Source organism: Oncorhynchus kisutch, linkage group LG28 (assembly GCF_002021735.2).
Source record: "Oncorhynchus kisutch isolate 150728-3 linkage group LG28, Okis_V2, whole genome shotgun sequence".
Classification (NCBI taxonomy): Eukaryota; Metazoa; Chordata; class Actinopteri; order Salmoniformes; family Salmonidae; genus Oncorhynchus; species Oncorhynchus kisutch.
In genome coordinates, this window is record NC_034201.2 from 5,443,021 (window position 1) to 5,466,811 (window position 23,791).

Genomic DNA, 23,791 nt, shown 5'->3' on the forward strand with positions numbered 1-23,791 from the left:
CAACAAGTTAAATGATGGAAGTATATGTTAAAAGCTTGTCTGAAATGTTCAACTCAATGTCAGTGGTCTGGTTTGTATATTTAGTCATCGTACTTGTCACATATATTGGCCCAATATATTCTGAGGGTAAGATGTGGTTAGTTTGAATGTTATATTGGTAAAGTATTTTCAATTTTCAATTGAGTTAGTGAATTGGCTCAATCCTGGTCACAGGGTCCAAACAAATGTGCTTTTCAAATCGGTTAAGTGTTTGCGAGAGGGGAAGATGGCACAACAACGCGTATAATTGTACTTACATTTCACTATCAGTGTGTTTACATGGAGTAATGTGAGAAAAGAGTGTCATGGGAAATTGTAAGCACATTACTTTCCTCCATTAAGCACAGGGAGTTGTTTCTCTGAATTGAAGGACAGCTAGGGACAGGGCATTTCCCCTTCATCCTCTCAGTCATAAGCTGACGGACCAATCAGCGTTGCTCCTCTGGGACCCACTGTATTGAGTGGACTGACTACCTCTGGTGGAAGGGAAGTGTTTTCTCCCTCCCTTCCTCCCTCGGGTTATCTAACTCCACCACTGACAGCAGCATTGGTAAGCACTGTCCCTGTTAGGTCACCCAGTGAGTTCAGCATGTCGAGAGAGGGTAATGTCGTGTGCCAATCTCAGGAGAATTCTAATGAACTATGTAGCTGAGTGTTGCAGTGACAGTAACCTAGAGGTCTGTCAGGGTCTCAGCCCCTTTGTCCCTGAATGTCTGTGACATGGTTGCCAGGGATGCAGGGAAGTCATCTGGAGGCATAGCAGGGAGAGTATAGTGGTGTTTAGTGGGGTCAAGTTAGTGCGTGGGTTTTAGCATGGTCTGTCAACCACAGCGTGGACTATACATGACTAGAGAATTTAGAGGGACCAGGATGTGAAATCAAGTGGAAGGTTTATTGTGGATACTTACACCTTGTTGCAAGAACCACAAACATTAGATGAAATGCTCTTATGTTCCATTACCAGCTAATTATCCCAGTTGTTTAACAGGTTAGTTATCACTTTAAATATGTTTCTGTCACAAGAAGAATAAACAGATAACAACAAGGTAAGAAAATCAGCAGCATCTAATTAAACACAATAATTGGAGGGACGTTGTCGGAGGGTTAGTCAGGGGTTACGTTTAGTTCATTAATTAAAAAATCTCTGAAGAGGTGCAGCATTCCCAAATGGTCTTGGGGATAGCAAAGAATACCTGGTAGATGTACTGTTAACCATTTGGTATATATATATTTTTTAGAATGGTACTAAATGAGCCGGGGTACGTTACTCGAAATGCCCGAGGTGGCTGTTGGAGGATATATATCTATGTTCCCATCCTAGTCACTACGATCCACAGTCAATTTCAGCCCAAACATACCCAACATGTAGCTCTATACCGTACATAGGTAACAGCATTTGATCCTTTGCCTCTTGGCACTGCACCTCTTACAGGGATTTAGACAGAGGGATTTAACTGGATTTAGTAACTGTTTAATGGATTCATTCATTTTTTTCGGTTTACCTTTGTCGAGTAGCCACTCGTCAACTACCCGACCAAGTCGGTATGGGATTCTTTGTCTAGCAATAACCAGGCGCTCATTATCAAAGTTCCCTTCAAAGAATTTGGAGAGACAGATTAGAGGTTAAAGTCTGGAAGTTGAAAGATCACAAGGTTAGAGACAGGGCATCATGGCTAACACATTTAGCAAGTTATCAATTTTAACCCAGCTTCAGGTTAAAATAAACTTGTGCTTTACTTAGTGGTATTTAGTTAAGGGACAGTAACAAATGGTACATTAGTTAGAATGGTGTTTATTTCTATTTATAAAATACTGAGCTGGATCATTTAGGGGGATTGGTGTAATTATGACATTTTTAGCAAAGCAACAGGGCTTAAATGCATACAAAATAGAAGAAGAGATTGAACTGTAATTGGTAGAAAACAGCAAGAAAGTAACAATGCATGCATTCAAAAGATAACCATTTAGAAGCATGAGTAAATGTCAAGAAGACATTTTCTGGTTGTTATCATGTCAATGGAAGGGCGATGGCGACTGTTACGGGAAGTAGCCTAGCAGGGTTCTTTATTCTTGATGAAAGGGATTCATGATATCATCAAAATGTTATACACAGACATTTCAATCAATTGTTGTTATTTAACTCTGAACAGATATACTTTATGTATACAGTATAAAACAGTCTGTTAAGCGTGATTAACTTTACAGATATAAGATTAGTATTTATTTGTGGAAGACATATATTTCTTTCAACTTTTAGCCCCTTTTCTCCCCAATTGGTAGTTACAGTCTTGTCCCATCGCTGCAACTCCTGTACGGACTCAGGAGAGGCGAAGGTTGAGAGCCATGTGTTTTCTCGAAGGACGACCCTCCCACACTGCTTGCTTAACCCGGAAGCCAGCCACACCAATTTGTCGGAGGAAACACCATCCAACTGGTGACTGAGGTCAGCTTGCAGGCGCCCAGCCTGCCACAAGGACATGGGATAGGGCCATCCCAGCCTGCCAAACACTCCCGGAACCCGGATGATGCTGGGCTAATTGTACGCCGCCTCATGGGTCTTCCGATCACAGCCAGCTTTGACACAGCTTGGGATCGAACCCGGGTCTGTAGTGACACCTTAGACCACTGCGCCACTCGGTAGGCCCTATTGAGGACATTCTATTGTGAACAAATCAAAGGCTCCCAAGGTATGGGATATGACTCTATCTACTACTAGGCATTGCTTTAACGAGATAATGAATTTTATCCCTTGTCTGTGTGACTGTGGATGACACGCCTTGTATCAGACTCAAAATGAAATAACGAACCAAAAGAAGGACCACAATGGCATCTGAACTTTCTCTGTGACAGTTCTCATCTAGCTCAAAGCCCTCATTTCCACTGCTCTACTCCTTTCACATACGGTTACAGTAATGTTATGATTGGACCAATTACTGACTGGGTTAGTGCCCCATTGGTGGAGTGCTAGTGGATGAAGCAGCCATTATAAAATAAAAATAACCTTGGTAAAACTAGCCTTGAGCAGCACTCCACTTGACTGTACTGGAACCAAACACCTGCGGTAGCATAGTAACCTAATCTTACCCTGGTGCTCTTAACCTACCTTAAAGATACAGTACAACAAAATGCCTGTGCCAAATATGGGTATACAACTGATTGTCTGACTAGACACGACTTGTTATGTCAGATCATGTATTGAATATCAAGAAAGTGGAGAGGGAGAGAGTTCTCTGTCATTGAGAACAATACCTTTACTAAAGTAGTTAGAGAATAGCTGAACTGCCCCTATCAATTACAATCAAGAAAATCATTGACACATTTTGGATAATTCTTATTGTTAGTTTGGCCAGTGTGAGTGGAAAAGAAACAGATCATTAGATACTACATGAATCATAAGGATGCAATGTAAAACATGTTTTGGATTTGATTTGTCAGATAGCATGGAGGAGAGACAGAAGGTGAAGGACAAGGAGCAGACGACAGAATGTAATTTTTTTACCTTAATTTCAACTAGGCAAGTCAGCTAAGAACAAATTCTTATTTACAATGACGGCCTACACCGGACGACGCTGGGCCAATTGTGCGCCGCCCTACGGGACTCCCAATCACGGCCGGATGTGACACAGCCTGGATTCAAACCAGGATTTGTAGTGACTCCTCTTGCACTGAGATGCAGTGTCTTAGACTGCTGCGCCACTTGAGAGCCACACACCTCTTCCTCCTCCCCTTTTCACGCCACACACACATAATCAGTGCTCTCATATAAAAGCTCATTTTACAGGCGGGGGGGGGGGGGGGGGGGGGAATAAAACGAAAGCTGAGATTTGGCTGAGGGTTCCTTCATTGCTCTGAGGCTGTGCGAAGATCCCATTCTCAGCATCCACTCTGCCACCGGCCAAGCTGGCTGCTACAATTACTACGAAGAATCCGAATCCATCCTCTGCCAGATGTACTCGGCAAGGCAGCTTGAGGGAAGTGTGTCCATTTCAGATTGTTATTAGATTGTTTATGCAGTAGTTATCTGTGCTCACCATGTGGCGACTCCATAAAGTGCTCTGAATAGATAGAATAGTGAAATGGCACATATCAAAACTGAATGCTGGGGCGTGCTGAAGAAAACAAATCAATTTACTCTATGGCAGAAGGCACACTTCCAATTCCATTTGGACTTGCTTGCCAAGAGCATCCAACAACTGTCCCTGAATTGATGTGATATTTTCTGTTTGATGGCTTGAGCTGGAATCACCGTGCACCTTCCTCCATGTCTGTGTTGTTAAAATACAGCCTGGATATCTCTCTCTCTCACACTCTCTCTCCCTCTTTCTTTTAATGTATACTTATCTGTCGCTCCCACTCATCCCACCCATTTCAAAGTGTCCTGCTCCATGCCTTACCTGGTGGGTAGCGCTCGACCGGCTGGTTGTCCACCTGGAGGGTGGCGTTGCCACCACTGCGTGTGAAGCGCACAACATGGTACTTGCCATCGCTAACTATGACAGCCGGCTCGTCAATGGTGATGTCGTCTGTCCCCACGTTGAAGATCACACCAATCTTTCCTTGTTCCTGGAGATAGAAGAAACAGAAGAGATGTTTGACTTGGGGTGTCTAAAGTGAAAAAGCAAGTGAGAAATTCCCAAATCTAAAAATGTGTTGAAAATAGTGGCAGCTGCTGTACCACTGATGAGTAAAAGACATTGGTATTGTTTTTGTTGTTACAGAGCTGCAGGGCTGGAAGTACCCTTGGTTGAGTAGCCAAGAGTTATCCTCTGTGACATGGGCAGTATATTAGACTAGTGCATCTCTATCCGTTCCATTCACCACACGCTTCCCTCTGCGGTCTGCATCAGGCTCCCTGATGTGGCTCACTAAAGACACGACCCTGCTGGTACTCGTCTACCAGAAATGACCTTACCCATCCCTCTCACTGAGTCTTCTCTCACACCTGGAATCTCCATAACAGGTCAAAGTCACTGCCTCAGTCTGCCTCAGCTAGGAAACTGGGCTGGGGAGCCCATTCACTACCTCGGGCGCTCTGTGCCCGAGCGGGCTTTGCACGTCTGTAGCCCCTGTGATGGGACTACAAGGTCACAGTGGTAATGTGGCAGTGTGAGAGCAGACTCACCTCCCTGAAGACCAGACCAGCGGTCTGACAGCTTCAACAATATTCCATCCCAATCTACAGGGTGACAACCAAGCTTACTTCACACATCATTTGGTACTGTCAGTAATTTGGGATGTGGTATTGTGTCTTCATGAAGATGACAAGCAACCGCTAGGTTTTTAGACGGGTAGCTCGGGAATTGATTCCCACACAGCCATTTGATGAGCAGAACAGAAACCAGTCGATCCTTCAGGGTAAGACATCTGAAAGGGCAAACTGCCAAAAGGTTGTCACCGACGATGAGAGAATATGGAACCTCTCACCACTCTGGGTCACCTCAACCGTCACTTCCTCGGGATAAATGAGGACAAAGTTAGAGGAGCATTACAGCCACCAGGAAATGATACTATGTAATATCCTGTCCATCCATACACTGCAGTGTGATGATGGTCATCTGTTATCAGTTATCCAGTTAAAATCTTGTCTAGTTATTTGATGACTTGTCTTTTTTATTAACAAAGTATGGGATTTGCACAGATGTAGCACCAATCCATTACATCAGTGTTCTGAACTGACAGAACCTTGGAGTGACCCCACCACTGCTACCACCCAAACAGCACAACCCGTGTGTCCTCCGCTGCCTATTCCCCATACGTAAATATTATACTTTTGTGCTGACATTTTTTTGGTGAGCATTTCTCCTTTGCCAAGATAATCCATTCACCTGACAGGTGTGGAATATCAAGAAGCTGATTAAACAGCAAGATCATGACACAGGTGCACCTTGTACTGGGGATGATAAAAGGCTACTCTAAAATGTGGAGTTTTGTCACACAACACATTACCACAGATGTCACAAGTTTTGAGGGAGTGTGCAATTGGCCTGCTGAGTGCAGGAATGTCCACCAGAGCGGTTGCCAGAGAATTTAATGTTAATTTCTTTACAGTAAGCTGCCTCCAAAGTCGTTTTAGAGAATTTGGCAGTACGTCCAACCGGCCTCACAACCGCAGACCACGTGTAACCATGTCAGCCCAGGACCTCCAATCCGGCTTCTTCACCTGCGGGATCCTCTGAGACCAGCCACCCAGACAGCTGATGAAACTGAGGAGTATTTACAGTGCATTCGGAAGGTATTCAGACCCCTTAACTTTTTCCAAATTTTGTTACGTTACAGCCTTATTCGAAAATGGATTAAATAAAAAAATCCTTATCAATCTACACACAATATCCCATAATGACAAAGTGAAAAGAGGTTTGTAATTATTCAAAAAATAAGAAATACCTTATATAAATATTCAGATCCTTTGCTCAAAATTGAGCTCAGGTGCATCCTGTTTACATTGATCATCTTTGAGATGTTTCTACAACTTGTTTGGAGTCCACCTGTGGTAAATTCAATTGATTGGACATGATTTGGAAAGGCACACACCTGTCTATATAAGGTCCCACAGTTGACAGTGCATGTCAGAGAAAAAACCAAGCCATGAGGTCGAAAGAATTGTCTGTAGAGCTCAGAGACAGCATTGTGTCGAGGCACAGATCTGGTGAGGGTACCAAAACATTTCTACAGCATTGAAGGTCCCCAAGAACACAGTGGACTCCATTCTTAAATGGAAGAAGTTTGGAACCACCAAGACACTTTCTAGAGCTGGCCACCCGGCCAAACTGAGCAATCGGGGGAGAAGGGCCTTGGTCAGGGAGGTGACCAAGAACCTGATGGTCACTCTGACAGAGCTCCTCTGTGGAGATGGGAGAATCTTCCAGACGGACAACCATCTCTGCAGCACTCCACCAATCAGGCCTTTATGGTAGAGTGGCCAGATGGAAGCCACTCATCAGTACAAGGCACATTACAGCCTGCTTGGAGTTTGCCAAAAGTAATCTAAAGGACTTTCAGACCATGAGAAACAAGATTCTCTGATCTGATGAAACCAAGATTGAACTCTTTGGCATGCCAAGCATCACTTCTGGAGAAAACCTGGCACCATACCTACGGTGAAGCATGGTGGTGACAGCATTATGCTGTGTGGATGTTTTTACAGTGACAGGGACTGGGAGACTAGTCAGGATCGAGAGAAAGATGAACGGAGCAAAGTACAGAACCTCAGACTCGGGCGAATGTTCAACTTCCAAGAGAACAACGACCCTAAGCACACAGCCAAGACAACGCAGGAGTGGCTTCAGGACAAGTCTCTGAATGTCCTTGAGTGACCCAGCCAGAGCCCAGACTTGAACCCGATCGAACATCTCTGGAGAGACCTGAAAATAGCTGTGCAGCGACGCTCCCCATCCAACCTAACAAAGCTAGAGAGGATCTGGAAAGAAGAATGGGAGAAACTCCCCAAATACAGGTGTACCAAGCTTTGTAGTGTCATACCCAAAAAGACTGTAATCACTGTGAAAGGTGCTTCAACAAAGTACTTTCCGAATGCACTGTATGTCTGTAGTAAAGCCCTTTAGTGGGGAAAAACTCAGTCTGATTGGCTGGGCCTGGCTCACCCAGTGGGTGAGGAGCCCTCCCAGGCCCACCCATGGCGGCACCCCATCCCAATCATGTGAAATCCATAGATTAGGGACTCATTTATTTATTTCAATTGACTTATTTCCTTATGAACTGTAACATTGAAATTGTTGCATGTTGCGTTTATATTGTTTGTTCAGTATAATTATCTTTTACATTTTTTGGTCATTTAGCAGACACTTATGCAGAGTGACTTACAGGAGCAATTAGGGTTAAGTGTCTATGCTCAAAGGGACATCAACAGATGTTTCACCTAGTCGGCTTGGGGATTCGAACCAGCAACCTTTCGGTTACTGGTCCAAAAACTCACTAGACTACCACCAACCACCAACAGTTGGTGCAGAAGCTAGCTCCTCCATTTCCTTGGAGACAGCAGTTCAGTTTGGGGTCAAGAGCAAACTCTTTCAGTCTGTATTCCTCACATTAAGCCCTGTGATTTCTCCTGAATCCACAGTGCAGTAGGGGTAATGTATCGGAGCCCAGTGTTTCAAGATAAGGAGAGCCCCTACTGTGCACTCCACATTTCTCATGCTGAAAGATCCCATTTTACAATCACCAAGTGTGACGTTCACTGACCCCATCAGTTATTTTCATGGAATTACAGGGTGACATTTCTCCTGGTGCAGCGGGGACCTGGGCTGGGGAGCGAGGGTGTGGGCTGGGGTATGTACAGGTTACATGGAAAGGCAGAGTACTTGGCTATTAGGAAAGGTGAGGGAAAGGACATGTTCTTCTCCAGTATTTACTGCCCTCCGGCTCAACCCCACGCGCCGCCATAAATTAGCTTGCCTGTTGAACGGCTGCCTGCACCAGTCAAAGGCATGCCCGTGTAAGCTGTGAATAAAGAGCAGGCTCAGGGTGTCTCCCACTCTTAGGCCATGGACACGGTCACTGGCCCAGCTGCTCAGTGTGAGCTATTGTCCCCTTGCCACCACCTGGGTTATGTTCCTATAATTTGCCATGCTGTCGCCAACACCTGTGTGTTCAACCTGCTCCCAGTGCACTTTAGTTCACATTGCAGGGGGAACTGGGTGGATGCAACTTTGCAACTATTTAAAATGTAGTCACTCTGTTATTTACCACTGTGACTGGGGAACATGAAACATAGTTAAGATCAACAGTGACAGTGACACTCACTCCACACCGCCACTCTGCTACTGAATGGTGCTGACCGAGGCCAGGGGATGTGGTGGGTGGTGTACATTAAGAGCAAAGCTATGAGAGCGTAGGCCCACTTTAGTGTGTTTCCGTGTGCATAGGAGGGACCACAGTACATCTTAACATGAACATCATGTTCCTCTGTTTGTTGCATAGTGTAGAGTGGACCATCTCATGTTGTTCGAATAAGGGGAGTGATTTCAATCCAGTCTACTCCTGTCTTGCCAGCAGCGGTCCAGTCACAGACAAAGCAGGTCCACACCAGACTTCTCTCTGTCCTTCTGATGGTTCTCCTGGTCTTTATAAACCAGAATCTGGACAAGTAGTGTCAGCTCGAACCCCTTTTAAGCCTCCGTGTCCTTTATTCTCACTGATTTAGAGTCCACGTTGAAGCCAGGCAATTGCTGGCTGTTGTTATCAGCAGTAGTAACAGTAGAGAGAGCAGAACCATCAGCGCTGTAGGACTATAATATCTGACAAATCCCTATAAGAGCCTAAAGAACCATCTTGACTAATCTGGCCTGGAGGTAGAGTGCCATCCCATCAGTCCCTGCACATCGGTGGGCTGCCGCAAGGCAAAGAAAGGCCTTTGGTCCCTTCAAATTGTGGTCTTTGTGAATATTGCAGTGACTTGAGTTTCCCATGGCCTCAGGGCTAGGGCTGCAGACACAACTGCTCCTCACGTTTTTTTCACGAAGCTATTCATATTCAGATGAGTGAATCACTTAGATTTCAGTCTTCACTGTCCTCCCAACCAAATGCAAATGCCCACAAATACCATATTAGAAGCCGAAATACATTATACTATGTTAAAAGTACCACTGTGAAGCCTCTGTTTTCAGAAAACATGTCTTGCAATGGATTTAAAGGGAGCTACAGTACACACTTACTCCACGAAGGAATGCAATTCTCACCTGAAAAACGAGTAAATGGAAGCCTGCTTGCATATTGGAAATGAATATGAATTAAAACCAATTAACTAGGTTCTGTTTCAAATAACTCATTTCTACATTAGAGAAACAACCATGCTAATACATAACGGATATACGGCAGTGATGATTCCTTGATAACTTGGAATAGTACAGTATGCATGCACCAAAAAGAGACGTAGACATCAGACAGGACTTGGGTAGATTAGCAGAGTTTTTAACATCCCTAGCAATATTGCCATATTTGGTATATTGAAAAGCTTGAAAGTCACCTTTGCTTATTTCTCTTTGACATTCCCCCCGTGCATAGCAGTGCTATTTTGCAGTCTCGCCCAAGGCTAAATTCTCATTGCCCTTGAGGCATGCCATGTAGAATTCATAAAGCAGCCATGGGGCTCTCTGGACCTAAGTCAGCCCCAGCCAGCCCCCAGCTCCGGATAGGACAGCCATAAATCATTGAGTGGCTGTGGCTCTAGGGCCGGGCCAGAGACGAGGAGCTGAGCAAGTCCATTTGTCCTTCTTGATCACATTATTGCCTGTTCTCTCTCTCTCTCTCTCAAATCAAATTATATTGGTCACATACACCTGGTTAGCAGGTGTTAATGCGAGTGTAGCGAAATGCTTGTGCTTCTGGTTCCGACAGTGCAGTAATATCTAACATGTAATCTAACAATTCCCTCCCCAACAACTACCTAATACACACATCTAAAAAGGGGGAATGAGAATATGTACATATAAATATATGGATGAGCGATGGCCGAGCGGCATAGGAAAGGTGCAATAGATGGTATAAAATACAGTATATACATGTGATATGAGTAATGTAAGATATGTAAACATTATTAAAGTGACATTATTTAAAGTGGAATTGTTTAAAGTGACTAGTGATCCATTTGTTAAAGTGGCCAGTGATTGGGTCTCCATGTAGGCAGCTACCTCTCTGAGTTAGTTATTGCTGTGTAGCAGTCTGATGGCCTTGAGATAGAAGCTGTTCTTCAGTCTCTCGGTCCCAGCTTTGATGTACCTGTACTGACCTCGCCTTCTGGATGGTAGCGATGTGAACAGGCAGTTGCTCGGCTGGTTGTTGTCTTTGACTATCTTTTTTTGCCTTCCTGTGACATCGGGTGCTATAGGTGTAATGGAGGTCAGGTAGTTTGCGTTGTGCAGAATGCTCCACCCTCAGCCGCAAGGCCCTCCAGTTGCTGTACCAGGCTGTGATACAGCCCAACAGGATGCTCTCGATTGTGGATCTGAAAAGGTTAGTCAAGGTTTGGGTGACGAGTTTCTTCAGCCTCCTGAGGTTGAAGAGGCGCTGTCGCTGTCTGTGTGTGTGGACCAATTCAGTTTGTCGTTGATGTGTACGCCGAGGAACTTAAAACTTTCCACTTTCTCCACTGCTGTCCCATCAATGTGGGTAGGGGGGTGCTCCCTCTGCTGTTTCCTGAAGTCCACGATCATCTCCTTTGTTTTGTTGACGCTGAGTGAGAGGTTGTTTTCCTGACACCACACTCCGAGTGCCCTCACCTCCTCCCTGTAGGCTGTCTCGTCGTTGCTTGTAATCAAGCCCACTACTGTTGTGTCGTCTGCAATCTTGATGATTGAGTTGGAGGCGTGCATGGCCACGCAGTCGTGGGTGAACAGGGAGTACAGGAGTGGGCTGACAACACAGTGGGGCCCCAGTGTTGAGGTGGAGATGTTGTTTCCTGCCTTCACCACCTGGGGGTGGCCGTCAGAAAGTCCAGGACCCAATTGCACAGGGCCGGGTTGAGGCCCAAGGCCTCCGGCTTGACGATGAGCTTGGAGGGTACTATGGTGTTGAATGCTGAGCTGTAGTCAATGAACATCATTCTTACATAGGTATTCCTCTTGTCCAAATGGGATAGGGCAGTGAGCAGTGTGATGGCGATTGCATTGTCTGTGGACCTGTTAGGGCGGTATGCAAATGGGGGTTGGTCTAGGGTGGCTGGTAAGGTGGAGGTGATATGATCCTTGACTAGTCTCTCAAAGCACTTCATGATGACAGAAGTGAGTGCTACCGGGCGGTAGTAATTTTGTTCAGTTATCTTTGCCTTCTTGGGTAAAGGAACAATGGTGGCCATCTTGAAGCATGTGGGGACAGCAGGCTGGGATCAGGAGTAATTGAATATGTCCGTAAACATATTGAGTCGCTCTGCTGACTCAATAGCACCACACAGTCAACGTGCTCTACAACACCTGTTTGACAGCCAACTTAGGGCAGCATCTTTCCCTGTTCTGGTAAATAAAGGCCAAGCCTTCCAGGGTATTTTTTCCCCAAACACTGTGTTTGGGCATTAACATGGTCTGGCAGGTTCTGTCAGGAGAGGCCATTGTCAGCCTTCCACCCTGCTGTTGTGACAACGACATTGGCGCTTGTGGGGGCATTTCCCAGGCCTCTGGCTGCCCACCGTCTGGAACATAAAGACCAACCACTCTGTCTGGGTGCAGTTTCATGTTCCTACCTGCAGCTACTCTTCTGCTCCATGGCACACACAGCACAGATGGCCCATATCCTGATCGTAACATTTGGGCCAGTTTCAAAGGATAAAGTAGAGCAATCATAGTGTGAGCCTGAAGGGGAGGCATGTCTAAAATGTGAGCCTTTACAGAAAACTGGGCGTATATCGCATTTCACTACCTCCCAGTAGGCATTTGAACGTAAAAAAATAAAAAGTCAAAATGCATTTTTGGGGTTTCAGAAATGCCTTCTTGAACATGTGAACTTACATGTGCCTTAATAACAAACTCAGATGTCATCTGTAAATATAAAGAAAATGTGAATTCTCAACTATTTAGACACAGAGAAAATACAGAATCTTGCCTAGCCATGATTGGTTGAGATAATGAGGCGACTGGGACATTCACGAGAAAGAGAGCCCATTCTGTCACTCAAGGCTTCTCTGTCAAATGGCTCATCCTGCACTTTGCTACCACGGATATTTGAAAAGGCCCATTGGATTTACTAATATTTTCATCATGGACAACATGCAAAGTGTAGATACAGCTTTCAATACCAGTGGTGTCCTGAATACAGCTACTGGTATTGACACAGCTCTATCTTCTGTGACGAAAGCAGTCTGGAGTGGTAGAAGCGTGGGAAGGATTATTTTTGAAAGTGTTTCAGTCTGCTATAAATCATCATAATCCATACATCGGTAAGCATCTGTTAAAATGCTAAAATAGCTACATGCACATACGTTATTGTCTCAACTGTATCAAAAAGTAATTTCATTGCTAGCTATATAGCTAGCTAGCTACACAGTTCCATACAGGTACCATTATAGCAAATGTATTTCTAACTAACCCAATATAGTTCATCTGTGTCGTTTACAGTGGGAAGAAATGAAGCATAGTGTCACGGTCGTCATTAAGCCGAGACCAAGGCGCAGCTTGGTAAGCGAACATAACTCTTTAATAAAAGAGAGAACACTGAACAGAACTAAACAAACCGTGACGCAATATGGCTAGTGCAGAATAGGCAACTAAACATAGAATATAACTCACAAACCTAAATGGAAAATGGCAACCTAAATAGGATCCCCAATCAGAGACAAGGATAAACAGCTGTCTCTGATTCGGGAACCAATTCAGGCCACCATAAACTTACATATACATAGACATACGAAAACCCCATAGATATACAAAAACAACCTAGACAAGACAAAAACACACACCACCCTCGTCACACCCTGACCTAACCAAAATTATAAAGAAAACTAAGATAACTAAGGTCAGGGCGTGACACATAGTGGGCAGAACAAGCAAGGAGGTGGGCAAAGCCAAACACGAGCTAGTGAGATCCTATTGGCGTCTTTATGGCATGTATTTGCATATTTCCATTTGGGAATGCCTCCTCTGTGAAGTGGACAAACTTAGTTTGACCTTGCACTGCTTCTAAACTACGCAATTTAAAAACAACTGTGGCAAAGTATCAAGTTTATAAAAAGCGCACTGTGTTCGTAACAGTTTTTAGTTTTGGGAACAGAGAAATGTTTTGAGATCAGATGTTTCCTCGATGACAAAATTAGCAGAATGTCGGCCCAAATTCACCTACTGTAGTTCCATCCTGTCCCACTACCCACGACTGGACTTCCTCTCACTACCATATTTGGTGGTGAGAAAATGCTCTAAACGGATGCTTCAGCTTTATAGCCCCTGTGACATGTCTGGGTTACCCCTTCTGTCTGTGGTTATTTACAACAACAAAAATATTTCACCTTTATTTAACCAGGTAGGCTAGTTGAGAACAAGATCTCATTTACAACTGCGACCTGGCCAAGATAAAGCAAAGCGGTTCGACACATACAACAACACAGAGTTACACATGGAATAAACAAACATACTGTTGGATAACATGGCTATGAAGTATACTTCTTCAATCCTACCTCCACTACAATAGTGGAAGACAGTGACTGGTAGTAAAACTACTACAGACTCCCTCGACACCAATTCTGACTGACCTCCAGACATTGACCTGAAAATAACCCGACTACGTCAGACTCAATCTGAACAAGTTGTAATCTGCCAGGATACTTGGTTTCCTTCCCTTGACATGTGTGCTTGCGTAAGCATAAACGCACATGCACAACGGAACATCCAATTAGGATTTATGCTAGGATCACTTAAGGGCCCGAGCAAAATACCAGCCTTAGTAAAGTTGAACATTTATTTTGGGCAGCTATAGCACTCACCAGTTTTCTTCTCAGAAGTCCATAAGTCATCCCTGTAGACTGCCCAAAACTAGTGCCTTACAGCTGTAGACTTCATATCGTTATCAACTTAGGATAGTATCCTAAGCAACACCCCACAAATTAGGAAAGCCCTAGATATGACATTAGACAATGCCATGATAGGGTCATTTTGCCAAGACCATGGACGTAGATAGAATACAGTCCAATTAGATGATTAAGGTGGCGTAACTATATTTTGTTTTGTTTATGCTTTCATTCATTTTGTTTCATTTTCTTCGGCACGTAGAAAGTGATAGAGCCATAAACAACCATCAGTTAGTGCCACAACGCCGCTCATTTGGGAGGAAATGTAATGATATATTTCATGAGTGTGTGTGCGTACTTAACATCTGCCTAAGTTACTGCCCAGATCTTCCAGTCTGGACAACGGGTCCATAACGGCGATCCCAATCTGGACATCCGCTGCCCAGCCATGGAGCGGACTTCTTCACTTGCAGACACCCTACCTGGGTCGACCACACCAGAGGGGGGGGGGGGGGGGGGGACTGCAACAGCGATCACCAACTGGACATCTGCTGTCCAGCCATGGAGCGGACTTCATTCGCAGAAAACCTACCCGGGTCGACCACCAGACGGGGACCACAATGATGGTCCACAACCAGGACAACCCATGCCTGACTCTAGTTAATTACATTTACATGATTAGCTCAATCAGGTGATATTAATTACGGACAAATAATTTTATAGAATAGCATGTCATATCACTTAATCCGGCATAGCCAAAGACACGACAATACAGTCAATAATACAGTAGAAAAGGTGTAAATCCATTGTGTGCAAATGAGGTAAGATAAGGGAGGTAAGGCAATAAATAGGCCATGGTGGCGAAGTAATTACAATATAGCAATTAAACACTGGAATGGTAGATATGCAGAAGATGAATGTGCAAGTAGAGATACTGGGGTGCAAAGGAGCAAGACAAATAAATAAATACAGTATGGGGATGAGGTAGTTGGATGGGCTATTTACAGATGGGCTATGTGAGCTGCTCTGACAGCTGGTGCTTAAAGCTAGTGAGGGAGATATGTGTCTCCAGCTTCAGTGATTTTTGCAGTTCGTTCCAGTCATTGGCAGGAGAGAACTGGAAGGAAAGGCGGCCAAATGAGGAATTGGCTTTGGGGGTGACCAGTGAGATATACCTGCTGGAGTGCGTGCTACGGGTGGGTGCTGCTATGGTGACCAGTGAGCTGAGATAAGGCGGGGCTTTACCTAGCAAAGACTTGTAGATGACCTGGAGCCAGTGTGTTTGGCGACGAGTATGAAGCAAGGGACAGCCAACGAGAGCGTACAGGTCGCAGGTCAAAGCTTGCTTGCTTGCTTAGTCCCGCAACGTGCCATTGTTTACAGATGGCTTGTTGCGGGACGAATCTAGGTGCATTCTGCTGTTAATGTTGATTGCTGATGTGCTAAGGCATGCATGACGATAATATTTTTCATGTTTGCCAGTTTGTCATATTTAACTAGCTAGCTACCGAAAATAGCCACTGTGGTGCGAATGCTAATCGATTAGCAAGCTAATCAAACCCTCATGTTAGGTTATAGGGACACATCCACTGATGATATGATAACTAAAAAGCTAGCTAGCTATTGGAATATAGATTTAAAGTTTTTTTTTTTTTATCTAGCCGGCTGGTAATTACGAAGAGAAATGTTTGCTAAATCTAGCTAGTTATCTTGTGTCTGCATTGATATTGTTGGGATGGAATCAGGTTAAGTGTGTCCAGGGCATTTTAGTACAGCTGTAGCAGTCACCAAGCAATAACAACTATAGGACATGAATTAATTCATGCTTTATCATATTTTTCTGGAATTTGCCTTTCAGCATAAACCTGCTCTCCGTCACCAGTACAAGGAGATGACGAATTTTGAACAAGCAACACTTCGGGTATTTTATCTTTGTACTTTTACTTATTGCCTGGACTTGGGGGTCAATGAATGTCATTGCTGGTATGCAAGGTTTTAATGTCTTGTCAATTTTTTCTCTGCTTTCCTCTTTTACAGTTTGAATTGTCTAGAGCCTTGTGTTGTTGTGGCCAAGGAGCTTCCACTCAGAAGGAACCAGGTCAGCTGCTGTGCAATGTTGACTTCCTTCCAGAGATGTGAAAGCATCCCCCGGACTGGATAAAGCGAACATATATTTTTAAGAAGATCAGGACTTTTGCAATGAAAAGGCTATGGACATAACATGTCTTGCTCCGAAGACAGAAATAGGACAGAAATACGCTTTCAGGCACATGACCTTGACATGACGTTGCCCTCTGAGTACAGCGAACACCATCCCCCGCTCTCTGCTTCTACAACCAGACTGCTGTGGGCAGAGTGAAGTCGTAAATTCAATATATATATATATGTATATTCATGTAACCACATATTTACTGTTTGTTTATGCATTTCTGTGAATTACTTAGTTTGTAATAAATAAATGATTTAAGACAATTGATGTATGGATGACTCATAGTGAAGACTGGGTTCGTGCAGATAACCAACAATTTATGACGTTTAGAATTAGACTAATGTGAGGTAAAGTAAATAAATCATTAATCAGAAGACTATTGATCAGATATGAAAATATCTGAAAGGTTATATTGGGAAATTATAACTTTGTAAACTGAATACTTTCCTTGGTGCCCCAACTTCCTAGTTAATTACAGTTACAGTGCCTTGCGAAAGTATTCGGCCCCCTTGAACTTTGCGACCTTTTGCCACATTTCAGGCTTCAAACATAAAGATATAAAACTGTATTTTTTTGTGAAGAATCAACAACAAGTGGGACACAATCATGAAGTGGAACGACATTTATTGGATATTTCAAACTTTTTTAACAAATCAAAAACTGAAAAATTGGGCGTGCAAAATTATTCAGCCCCCTTAAGTTAATACTTTATAGCGCCACCTTTTGCTGCGATTACAGCTGTAAGTCGCTTGGGGTATGTCTCTATCAGTTTTGCACATCGAGAGACTGAAATGTTTTCCCATTCCTCCTTGCAAAACAGCTTGAGCGTAAATTCCTAAGGAAAACCTTGCCTCATGGTCACACAGTATAGAGAGTGAAATTTTCATGGAGCACAAAGGAATTGCTTCCACCTTACAGAACTCGAGGTATGAACACATTTCATGTTCCGGAGAAAGTATAAAAGATCGGTGAAGAATCCAGCTACGAACTGGTCTGTTTGTTACAACTTGGGAAGCTCAAGAGAGACGGTGTGGCCACATTACCATAGCGCTGTTTATATAATAGCCTCAGATATGAGGTTTACATCTAATTGTTGTATAAGATGAATGAGTGAGTATAATACTGTTTGTATAATTGGGTAATATGATTGTGGACTGTTTAATGAAGACAAATACAATTCCCTTTTGATTTGAACTAAATCAGAGGACGCCCCTGAGCCCAGTTAGGGTCAGACATCCTCCTTCTTCACAACAGTATCTCGGACCTGCCTGGTGTGTTCCTTGTTCTTCATGATGCTCTCTGCGCTTTTAACGGACCTCTGAGACTATCACAGTGCAGGTGCATTTATACAGAGACTTGATTACACACAGGTGGATTGTATTTATCATCATTAGTCATTTAGGTCAACATTGGATCATTCAGAGATCCTCACTGAACTTCTGGAGAGAGTTTGCTGCACTGAAAGTAAAGGGGCTGAATAATTTTGCACGCCCAATTTTTCAGTTTTTGATTTGTTAAAAAAGTTTGAAATATCCAATAAATGTCATTCCACTTCATGATTGTGTCCCACTTGTTGTTGATTCTTCACAAAAAAATACAGTTTTATATCTTTATGTTTGAAGCCTGAAATGTGGCAAAAGGTCGCAAAGTTCAAGGGGGCCGAATACTTTCGCAAGGCACTGTACATGATTATTCAGTTTAATCGAGTAACTAATTACAGAAGTTACTAAGTCTTCAGTTTAATGATAGAAAAGACACAACAACCTGAACATGACCGGGCTGACCTGAACCAAAAGTTATTCAAAGGATCTTATGATATAGGGTCTAGATATGGTTTTTAGTTTGTTTCTAATTGTAGGCTACTACCTTTAGCACTTAAGTTAATGAAGTATTTTATTGTTGAAATATTTTCTTTGTTTTTTTAAAGCTCTACCTCACTGCTTTATCACATGGCCACATTCACGTGTTCCAATGTGAATTCTTTAAGAGATGGGTGGGTCTAAGGCTTCAGTGGGTGTGAATGAGTCAATAAAGAACAGCACTGTAGCTGTTCAATGCGAAAGGTTATCTTTAGTATACAACAATAGGCAATGTAATACTGTAAATGGTTTGCCTAATGGGGTCACTTTCTGAGATAAATGTTCAGAGAAACAATTTAGGCAATTTGGTGAAAGTATTCATTTTCCAAATATGTTTCCCAAGGATTAATGTAGAGTAAGTGTGAAAATGGCACAATGTTAGCATTCCTTTATCTCCTAAATGGGATTATACGTTCATCAACTTTTAAAGCGGCATTACTTCCCCATGTTTCCTGCAACTACAGTGTATGCTATGCCATTTTGAAGCTCTGAGTCTGTACTTTTATCCAATGTACAAAACACCATTTCAAATGTCGGAACATGAGACGGTGGGTCACAGATGTTGTAATTCTTACCAATGAATATAGGAGATGGAGACCAATGAATGAATCGTGACTCGGTTACAAGGTCCCTGCTGAGATCTCGCTGTGAGACAAAGATCCACGCGACGGTCGGATGCCACCCCATATAGTGCCTTTCTGCCAGGTCACCCCAAGGCCCTGTCCTATTACAACCTGCTCCAACCTGAACCACACGTGACATCAGGGCTGCTGTGATGGGACTGCAGGGAACATCACAGCAGTCATTTTTTTCTCTCCCCTTTTCTCCTCACCCCTCTCTATCCCCCTCTCTAAAGAGACTGCATCTGTGCACTGTGAACCAGGAAATAGATGCCCATGTAAATAAAAAATACTGAGGTATCTGAGATCGGTGAAATTGATATGTGATAGAAGGAATAGCTGCACATGGTTTAGGGCGTGGCTATTTCCACCTTCCACGTGTAAAGACCTACATCGATTTTCAAATTCTATCTTGTTTTCATTATCTCTGACGACATGAGGGCATGCAGGGTGCACTTTAAAGCCAGCTACCAAAAACAAAAACATACTGTATCATGTCCATTACAAAAGAGCAGAAATAAAACAGCAACCATGTGTATTTATATATTTTCAGTATATCTTGTTTAACATGGCAGAAAGCAACACAATATTTCTGCACTTTTCTGCACAATGCATGATTTGGGCATCATGATGTCCCAAAAAATGCAAATAGTCTGGGTAGCCATTTGATTAGCTGTTCAGTGTTATGGCTTGGAGGTAGAGGCTGTTAAGAAGTCTTTTGGACCTAGACTTGGCACTCTGGTACCACTTGCTGTGCAGTAGCAGAGAGAACAGTCTACGACTAGGGTGGCTAGAGTATTTTACTATTTTTAGGGCCTTCCTCTGACACTGCCTGGTATAGAGGTCCTGGATGGCAGAAAGCTTGGCCCCAGTGATGTACTAGGCCGTAAGCACTACCCTCTAAACATTCAATCATTTGAACATCCCACAACTTGTAATAGATTCAAAGAGTAAGCCTTCTCACATGGCTGGAGTCCCCTCTTTCAGGAACAGGTGTGGTTGTCAATTATTACACCTCGCACCGCCTTGTCATAGATCCTCCCTCTGCTTTTAATCATGTCACATCTGTCCCAGGGCAACACACTGATAAAAAGCTGATTTCCCATAGGAGGAACACTGCCTTTGGCAGCTGCTCACCAGTCACAGACACAGTAGTACAAACACTCGGATGTGGGCAGGAGGCTCAGTGTTGGAGCAGCACCCTGCATTCACCAATCTGCCTCACTAACAAGCTATTGAATGGTTGGAAGTCGCACTGGGCCATGAGGGCTGTATGAATTTCTACTAATCCTCTTATCAGGGAAGTTTTGTCGACCACATAGAATAAACATGTCTAACACACACAGGATAGGTGCAGTGAAATGCACTTATCTGGTGCATTTCACTGCACCATTTCATACACTCATCCAGTGTGGATGTTCACTGCACCTTTCCGTGGATGTTCACTGCACCTATCCGTGGATGTTCACTGCACCTATCCGGTGTATGCTATGTACTACTATTGGGTCAGCTATAGTAGTACAATGCCCCTGGAGCAAATTATGCTTAAGTGCCTTGCTCGAGGGCACATAGACAGATTTTTCACCTTGAGGCTCAGGAATTCGAGCTAGTGACCTTTTGGTTACTGGCCCAACGCTCTATCCGCTAGGCTACCTTCTGCCCCTACAACTGACAACTCAAAAAGAGCCAAGAGATACACAGCTAAGATTCTGTAACAACAATAGTGTTACTTTCAGCCCCAAGGACAGCACTCATACAGCCAGTCTATGGTTGAGTTCCTGCCCGACTACATTGCAGACTTCTGCCAGATCTTACAATGACGGGATCTATTCGGACAGGAACGCGTCCATTCAGCACCATAGACAGTGCTAACACGACTCAGCCAGTGTCGCCCATTCAGCACCATGGACAGTGCTAACGCAACCCGGCCAGTGTAGCCCATTCAGCACCATAGACAGGGTAGATGACAGAGAGAGAGAGCGCAGAGCGTGCTGGCTGCTGTAGAGAGGCCAGGCTCATTGAGGTGTGGGCAGTGGTGGATAAAGTAGTTAGCTGTCATACTTTAGTAGAAGTAAAGATACCTTAATAGAAAATGACTCAAGTAAATGTTTGGAGGAAAAAATTATATATTTTCTTTAAGAATGTAGTGGAGCAAAAGAATAATCTGTCAAAACAATATAAATAGTAAAGTACAGATACCTCAGAAAACTACTTTAGTAGTACTAGTTACTTTACACCACTGGGCGTGGGGAAGGTGGGCAGCTGGCCAAGATTAGTGCAACATGGTGGACCAATTTGTGTGCATGACACTTAATGCCCCAACTCCAGGGCTCTCCATCTCTCATGTGCCAAACAACCCTGTTGGATAATTAAGTTAAGCAACACCTTTACAACAAGCTGCTAACCTAAATAATCAACATACAAATATGTAAATCCGATGGCTACAACAGCGAATGGACATAACCTTCCAACAATCCCAAATCACTAGCCTTTAGCACTCCATGCTAACTAAGTACCATAATGGGTCACAGCTGGGGAAGGCTAATTTCAATTGAGTAATAATCTAGCAGTCAGTTGGGTTCAGATAATTTACTCTAGGAAGGGTTCCAGCTCTTCACTTTCTCGTAAGCCAAGCTTTTATTTGTCGGTCCTCAACTGATCAAATCAAATGATCCTTTAGCTTGACATTTAACTTTTTGTTCCACAAATCTCTTGGCAAAGAGGGGTTGTTTTCACATGTCACTATCTCCAATAATCCCAACATTTATCTCTGTCCCGACTCCCCTGCTCCCTAAGGGCTAAACAGCTCCATTACACACTAGCTGGATTTTCAATAGCACAACATCATTTTTTTTTCTCTCCATGCAACAGTATTATGGGTACATCAGGTCTACCCAATACGGTGTCATGACTGTCCAGTTCTAACAAAATGTGTAAATGATGAGTAAAGAAATTAACATAGCAGACCAGAAAAACGTCAAGCTGCAGCTGCAAGTTTAAAGTGGTTTGAACTTACCTCCCTGAGGAAAATCAAACCAGGAAGTGGGTTCTATTTTGAATTCTCCATGTTCCATAGCCTGCCTTTGATCCATTTCAAGAGATATCAACCAGATTCCTTTTCCTATCGCTTCCTCAAGGTGTCAACAGTCTTTAGACATAGTTTCAGGCTTTTATTTTGAAAAATGAGCGAGAAAGATAACATCATTGTATGGCCGGGTGCCAGCAGCGTTTTGTTTGCGCAACAGCGTTTGGGTAGCCATTGCCTTTCCCTCTCCTACTGCAAAAGACAGTTGCGGTTGATATATTATTGATTATATATTTTAAAAACAACCTGAGGATTGATTATAAAAAACTTTGACATGTTTCTGTGGACATTACGGATACTATTTGGAATTTGTCTGCGTTTTCGTGACCGCTCTTTCCTGTGGATTTCTGAACATAACTCGCCGAAGATCATCAAATGTAAATGATTAATTTGATCGCTTTTCTGATTTTCGTGACCAAGCTACTTGATGCTAGGTGTTCATAATGTGTTGTCGAGTGATCGATAAACTTACACAAACGCTTGGATCGCTTTCGCTGTAAAGCACATTTTCAAAATCTGACACGACAGGTGGATTAACAAAAGGCTAAGCTGTGTTTTGCTATATTGCACTTGTGATTTAATTAATATAAATATTTGTAGTAATATTATTTGAATGTGGCGCTATGCAATTCAGCGGTTGTTGATGACAATTATCCCGCTAAAGGGATGGGTAGCGTCAAGAAGTTAAGGAGGACCATTATACTACTCTGCTCAAACCATCGTATTATGCTACTCTCATCACCCCACTGGGAACCATCGACACGCCTGGCTAGCCTATCTTCAAAGAAGCATCTTCAAGAAGGAAAGGGAAGGAAAATAAACTCTAAGAACAACAGTAGAAGACTTGTTGGAACCCTTGTGGACCCAACTCCCTTCCCAAGGCGGCCCTGTCCCCCGAAAGAGATCCGGTGAACTAAGGCATTTCACGTAAATACATTAATGATTTCTTACTCAAAGCGGGCGGCAGTTCGTGTGCAAAGTATGTGGTCACTGTCAGTGAGAGTAGTTTCTGAGAGTACCAATGTTAAATGTCTATGTCCCCTTCTCTCCCTCCCTCTCCATGTCTTTTGTAACAAGCAGCCATGTTGTTGTCATTCTGCTAGGGACCTGTTTTTAACGTATTAAGTATCTGGGTTTATTATTTAATTAGCTAGTAAATAAAACATTTAACTCATTTGTGTAGTACTGAATAATAAGTAAGGCTCAGTTTTTTTGAAGATAAAAGGAGGTTACGACTGTTCAGACCGATAATATGATACGAGGTTAAGATTAATAAGTTGACTGTTTATAGATGTGATAGGTAAAGACATTTTAGAGTTTAATTCAGGAGATGGTAACTCTTTAAAGAACGGCTCTCGTAGTGCCCCAGATGCTAACGGTTAATTGTTACATGATTCATTTAATCGGTCAACAATTAAACATAGTTAGGTAATTAGATAAATAACAGTCTTCAGATTGATGTTAAAGTCAAGTCATGGCATATTGGTGCCCCATGTGATGCATCTAAGACTAAATTAGGCCCTACTGTTGAATTCA

General features: G+C 43.3%; 1 protein-coding gene across 3 annotated transcripts in view; it reads right to left on the minus strand.

The window, feature by feature from the left end:
• LOC109873238 (neurexin-2) overlaps positions 1-23,791 on the minus strand; it is a 451,394-nt gene that overhangs the window by 13,423 nt on the left and 414,180 nt on the right. For 2 of the 3 annotated variants that reach the window (XM_031807878.1, XM_031807880.1), the window contains 2 exons: positions 4,434-4,602; positions 1,542-1,631 (listed from right to left, as the gene is read on the minus strand). In XM_031807878.1, the coding sequence (XP_031663738.1) occupies positions 1,542-1,631; positions 4,434-4,602 (259 nt within the window). The remainder of the gene's footprint in view (positions 1-1,541; positions 1,632-4,433; positions 4,603-23,791) is intronic. The other variant, XM_031807879.1, reaches the window with a different exon arrangement.